Here is a 6,219-nt window from a genome sequence, read left to right as displayed (position 1 = left end):
CGCACTTTCATCTGTTCACATAATTTGGATATTTTTATTTTGTGTTAATAAAGATGGATATTTTTGTTTTTTTTGGGTATATTTTGAGAATTTAATTTGATTTCCCTTTTGATAATTAGGCTTCAAACCAGTTCTTTTTCTCCCATATTTTAGGATTGTTCCAAGGCCAAAGGACTATTTCCCACCCAAAGTATGCTGATTTTTCAAAGTTTCTCCCATTAACTTTGAAAATACTATTTATCCACCTATAGCCATTTAAATCTATTAATTTTAAAGACAAAATCATCATTTTATAGTTAATATTAAAAATAAACTTAAATATTATTTCATTTTCTCCCTTAAAAGTTTAAAAACAAACTTTTCTTCCCTAAACCAAGTTTAAAAAAATTACATTTCCCCCCTAAGGTTTAGTTTCAAAATCCGATCACCTTCTCTAGTGCCATCGTCGACCGTCTCTCCCTCCCGACGACTCCCCATCCTCCATCGTACTACCTCACCTCCACCTCAACCCCTCCGACGTCCAAAAACGTCGTTTGAGAAGACGATCTTCTTCCTAGACGAAGACAAGAGGACTCATCTTCCTCTGGGAAGACGTCTCCTCTTCATTCGAGAAGACGATCGTCTTCCTCTAGAAAGACATCTCATCTTCGTTCGAGAAGACGATTCCTTTTTCCAAACGACGTTTTTGGACGTCGGAAGAACTAAGGTGAAGGTGAGGCAGCTCGTCGAAGGATGGGGAGCCATCAGGAGGGAGAGACAACTGACGATGATATCAAAAAAGATGATCAGATTTTGAAACTAAACCCTAAGGGGGAAATTTGATTTTTTCAAACTTAGATTGGGAAAGAAAATATTAGCTTTTAAACTTTTAGGGAGAAAAATGAAATCAAATTTTCAGGGATTAGAATTCCGTTAATTTTAACTAGTCATAAGTGGGTAAATAGTATTTTCAAGGTTAATGGGAGAAACTTTGAGAAATTAGCATACCTTGGGTGGAAAATAGTCCTTTGGCCTTGTTCCAAAGAAAATTTCCGATTTTCATGGATAACCAACCCAAATCTACCATTCCATACAAAATTCAATTTATAAACACCTCTAATCCAACAATCCTAAAATGGTTGAGAGGGAAAGACTGAAAAGAAATTCAGGAAGATAGAAAACCTCAAAAAGAGGATAAAAAAACCTGAAAATAAATAAATCATACCTAGAAAAAGATGAAGCTCTTGCTCATGAAAGTTTTGGATGTACAGCCAGTCTTATAAAGAGATTGTTTAGGATGAGGAAGCTTCTTTGGAACACAACTTGTTTTCTATCAATTATATTTATGATTATTTTGTCAAACAACTCAAGCTGTCTTCAACTACAAGTAAAACCATAAAAAATTTCCTATAAAGCTCCCAGTAGAAATGCAATAGCAAAATTTTGCCAAACAATTTGCTCAAGTAATGATCTTTTTAAAAATAAACAAGTTTACAGCAAACATTGAGAACATAATTATAAATATCCTACAAAAATACTGGATTTTTATCTTTGTTCCAACTCAGAAAAAACAAGAAATAATTGATCACCACATCAACGAGCAGCTTGTGTTTGTGCCTGTTCCATAAGCTGACTGACTAGCTTGTAGGTACGTCCTGATAGTGACTTGGTGTGGTCTATCAATTGCTCATACCTGAAATAAAGAGTAAAATAGAAAGTTAACAGAGAAATCCAAAGTGTGGAAGAAGAACAACATGAAACATAGGAAAAAAGATGCATCGTTATGCAAAGATACAATATGCATAGAAAAAATCTTACACATTTAGATGGCTAGGCTCCATTATAACAGTTCCTGTCTTTGTATCAATTTTGGCATCAAGTTTTGAGCTCCGGATAAGATTCACAATCCATCTTTCAGCCTCCTCATAATTCAGATTCAACTTCTCAGCAAGCACTCTGCCACAAATAAAGATTGCAAATCAAGTCAATAAAAGAAACAGGATTCACAAACAAGTTATGCAAAGATGAGGTCTTTAAAAAATATCAGTATACGATTTTAGTTTCCCCTCAATATTGTTACACATGTTTCATGGTTCTTGCTTTGTATTTACCTGTACTTTACATAGAATATCATCATAACTTCAAAATTATACATGATGCCAGTGTTATGCAGAATATAGCTGTCCCAACAACCCTCCAGATTTATCTGACAATGTTTGTCTATATTTCAAATACTTCGGAAAAATTTTTCATTAAACAGAATACTGTAAAAAGGTCAAGATTCAGGCAATTAAAGGTAAGTTATGTAGTGGAAGATCACTGGTAGAGATAGAAGAATTGGTTAAATTTTGTTTTGCACAGATAGTATATATTCCCAAGCATTTAACTAAAGAGTATAGGAAAACAAACACTTACCCCATATCAATACGCTGATGAATTCGGCAATAGGTCTCAAAGATAAATAGCCGAGCATTTTCAAGGAACTCATCTCTCAGTGGTACAGTAGAAAAGTTGCCTTCTTCTAATCGTTTGCCCAGGAAGGGATCATTTAATATCACCTACATATGCATACAAGGTTAAGGCAAACAGGATTGAAGCTTAAGGCAAATATTTTAGCAGCCTCTTACAAATATAGGTGCAGACAACAAAGTGTAAAAAATATACTAGATATAAAGACGAAAAGGAAAGCATAAAAACAGAAATCTACGCCAAATCCCATGTCAGTTTCTAACTTCCATGACACAAATAATATCTACATATGCATATAGATGACTTGGTATGTTAAAATAGCTAGTAAGAGTCACACCAGGTTAAAGAAACTTACTTCTTCACACTCTCTCATCTTCTTTTGTGCACCATCGAAGTCATAATTGACATACACACATGCCAAAAACTCTGTAATAGGATCTTTGTAAGAGTACTGCTCTTGCTGAATAACCTTAACAAAGTCTTTGAATTGAGGTCTCCTCCTCTTATTGACAATGAATGCAGTTGCTAAATAACGTAGGAGATGGGGAGCATTTGTTTGAATGGCATTGAGATACCTGACAAATGATAATCCCATCTTCTCAGATTACAAGAATAGAATAATAATAATAAACAGATAGTAGATCCAATAACATTATAGCTTGCAATAGAATGTTTAAAAGACAATTAACAATGTTAGGGCAAACACAATTATTATAATTAAGGACAATTTTTTTTTCTAACATTAAACAAGAATTTAAAGCACTAGAGAAACAGATATTCCTCTTTGCTTCAAATCTTTACTTCTATACTTGAGACAAGAGTGGGATTTAAAATACTTATGATTTGTTCAGGCATGAAAAATGACTTCCAATATTACAAATGAATCGTATGTAAATTAGATTAAAAAATGAAAGATGCATCAATAAAAACTAGGGACCCCGCTAATCATACAGTAGTTTCCATATCACCAAAAAACAATCATAAAACAATTCATGGTATCATAATCTCTTGCACAAAGTTTTGGTAGTGAAAAAGAAATTTAAAAACTGCATTGGCAGTAACAGATGAGAAGTTCATAAATTTGATTTAGTAAAATCAGCATCCAAAAAGCTGATAGAAGTCCAAAAGAATAAAAAAATTGTAAGGAAGAGAGATATGAGATGTACTTGACCCTAAATGAAGCATGATAAATTTTCCATTATAATAATTGTGTATAAGAACCCAAAATTTAAAAAAAGAACAATCCAAATGCCATACTTATCCTGATTGAACAAGTCAATGATCTGCGTTCTTCCATTGTCATGATTGAAAAAGATGAACAAACTCCAATGCATCAGCCAGATTCTACTTTGCATCTGACTCAAAGGAGACGAAAAACTCTGCAACAAAAGTAAACCAATTGGTACACTATGGGCATTACACTGAAACAGTACTAGGATGCAATTAGGAAACAAAAATATGTATGATTATATTCTCAAAAAGGAAAAAACCTTTGAATCATCAACTTTTTCTTTCAACTGATTAAGTTCTTCAAGAGCAATATCCCAGTTCTGCATCAATATCTCTGCCGCCAACTTTCCCCATAGTGCACTCAACCTCCTTTCACTGTTTGTGCACAAGGCTCTGTACTGATAAAGATAGTCGGCAGCACCTGAGTAGTTCCCACACTCAAACTGAAACTTGGCATACTGATATAATGCCTCTATCTGGTCTGGACCAATCTGATAAAAAATAACTAAGAAAAGATGAATAATTTCACAAGTTAAATCTAATTAAAAATAGAAAAGCACGTTTCTTGCCAGAGTAAAGGCAAAAAGTTTGAGAATTAAATGATAAAATAATCATCAGAAACACAGCCAATCCAAGAACTTCTTTTCCCTAGTTTAAATCCTAAGATAATATACTTCCCAAAAACATTCACAGTACCAACACAAGATAATAAAAGTTTACAGCTAACTTGGGACAGCCCTTTACAAGATAACTTTTTTCTTCCATCTTAGCCACATCCAGAATTAATGACATAAAACCATCTACAAGTGTATCAATCTCACTCACAAGAACAGCAACAATAAAAACAACCCAATAGTCCAATTAATAATTAATGGTTTACCCATTGCTTCGACCTAATGAAATAAATAACAGAGAAACAACATACCTTTAGATCCACAAGCCAAAAGTGAATACGCAACTTACAAAAAATAAATATTCAATTTAAGCCCTAATTTTTCAGCATCAGATAAAAAACAAAAAGAAAAAACTTGAAAGCCGAACACCAAAGAAAAATCACATTAACCTTCCCTAAGACTGGCTAAAGTAATCTGCTTCAATATACATTAATTTTCTGTAACTTCTAAAATATCACAAACTTATCAAAATCACCCTAAGAATATATAAAACAGAATTATAATACCCAATAGTACTATAATGGATAATCGACAGTTTACCCATCGCTTTGTCTCATGTAATTAAAAGAGAAAAAAAGTCAAAACCATTAGATTCATAAGCCCCAAAAGCATACTCAACTTACAAACAATAATACATTTTCTCACTTTAAGCCTTAATTTTCAGAAGCAGATTAAAAAAATACAAATTGACCTTCCCTAAGATTTAGCTAAAGTAAATTGCTACTATATACATTAACTTTCTGTCACTAAATTCCTAGATTTCATTAACAAGAATATATAAATAAGAAAGACAATTAATATAAAAAAGCAAAGAAAATAATATGCGAAACGAAGAAACAAAACCTGGTAGCGGTCATTAAGCATCTGCAAATTATAATGTTTATCAGGCCTCAACTCTTGAACGGCCGAAGGGTTCTGCAAGAAGGAGACCAACGGAGCAGCAGCTTCCTCGAGAGCTTTCAACCTAGCCACAACCTCCACCCTCCGTTCCACCATATCTTGAGGAACATCTTCTGTGTGGTAGAGGCTCTTGTGAATGTCCATGGCATAATCAACCATGTTAGTCTTGTTCAACAACTCGATCTTGGACTTGAGGATCTGTTCATCTGGATAAAGCTGGCGTTCTTGGAGGAACTCGAGTATTGGGAAGACAAGGTGCCGGTCGAGGTTGGGAGCTATGCGCTGCGTGAGGTCGTAACTCGCCATGGCTCTTCGGCTGCTGTTGCTCACAAACCACGCGATAGCTAGGTTTACAAAAAATTGCAACTTATTAACTCAATTTTTATATTTTGCAGAGTACTAAATAATTATCCTAAACTTTAAAAATTACCCAAAAATTAATCGATAAACAAAAATGTACTATTTATTTTAATAAGTAAAATTTCATAATATATAAACAAAAATACTTCCCACCCCACCCGCTTTTCACTCAAATTCATCCTTGAAATTCAGAGAAAACTCAACTTTTTTTTATTTTTTTGATATTTTTCGTGTTTTTTGATAATGCAAATAACAAAAAAAATTAGTACATCATCCCTTGTCTTATTTAAATTATTTTAGTATTTCGATTTAACCGATTTGATAAAAATTTTAAGAGTTATTAGTTTGGAATTTTTTGTTTTGAACTATGCATAAATTGTATTGATTTTTGCTTGTTTTGATTAAATTTGTTGAGGAATATTGTGTTATAATAAATTTAGATTTGATTATTGTTGAAATAAGATATTGAAATGATAATTTTTGGTCAAAAAATAGATGAATTTGGCCAACTATCCAACTTGAGGGACCTTGGGATTCCCCAAGTTGGATCAACACCATGTGGGAAGGGGAGATTGCAAAATTCCAAACAATGAGCACTCTAAGGGAC

The 6,219-nt window shown here is 33.3% G+C and overlaps 1 protein-coding gene across 1 annotated transcript; it reads right to left on the bottom strand.

Annotated features, from left to right (window-relative positions):
* Positions 1 to 1,433: 1,433 nt before the first annotated feature.
* On the bottom strand, positions 1,434 to 5,630 carry LOC123226422 (eukaryotic translation initiation factor 3 subunit E). The gene is made up of 7 exons (XM_044650940.1): positions 5,196 to 5,630; positions 3,939 to 4,169; positions 3,706 to 3,827; positions 2,804 to 3,023; positions 2,395 to 2,537; positions 1,798 to 1,935; positions 1,434 to 1,672 (listed from the first exon to the last, which is right to left on the bottom strand). Exons 1-7 carry the CDS (start codon positions 5,556 to 5,558, stop codon positions 1,573 to 1,575), a joined length of 1,317 nt encoding a protein of 438 aa, XP_044506875.1. The 5' UTR covers positions 5,559 to 5,630; the 3' UTR covers positions 1,434 to 1,572.
* Between the last annotated feature and the right edge of the window lie 589 nt (positions 5,631 to 6,219).

The sequence above is a fragment of the Mangifera indica genome, chromosome 9 (assembly GCF_011075055.1).
Source record: "Mangifera indica cultivar Alphonso chromosome 9, CATAS_Mindica_2.1, whole genome shotgun sequence".
Lineage (NCBI taxonomy): Eukaryota > Viridiplantae > Streptophyta > Magnoliopsida > Sapindales > Anacardiaceae > Mangifera > Mangifera indica.
Note: the sequence above shows the minus strand (reverse complement) of the source record. Positions and strands in the feature narration are given on the sequence as shown.

Excerpts from the sequence above, each read along its gene's own strand:
- LOC123226422 (XM_044650940.1), bottom strand. The coding sequence starts at position 5,558 with ATGGCGAGTTACGACCTCACGCAGCGCATAGCTCCCAACCTCGACCGG. Across the intron at positions 3,024-3,705 it reads GACTTGTTCAATCAGGATAA|GTATCTCAATGCCATTCAAA; the intron begins GTATGGCATTTG and ends ATCATTTGTCAG. Across the intron at positions 1,673-1,797 it reads GAGCCTAGCCATCTAAATGT|GTATGAGCAATTGATAGACC; the intron begins GTAAGATTTTTT and ends TCTTTATTTCAG.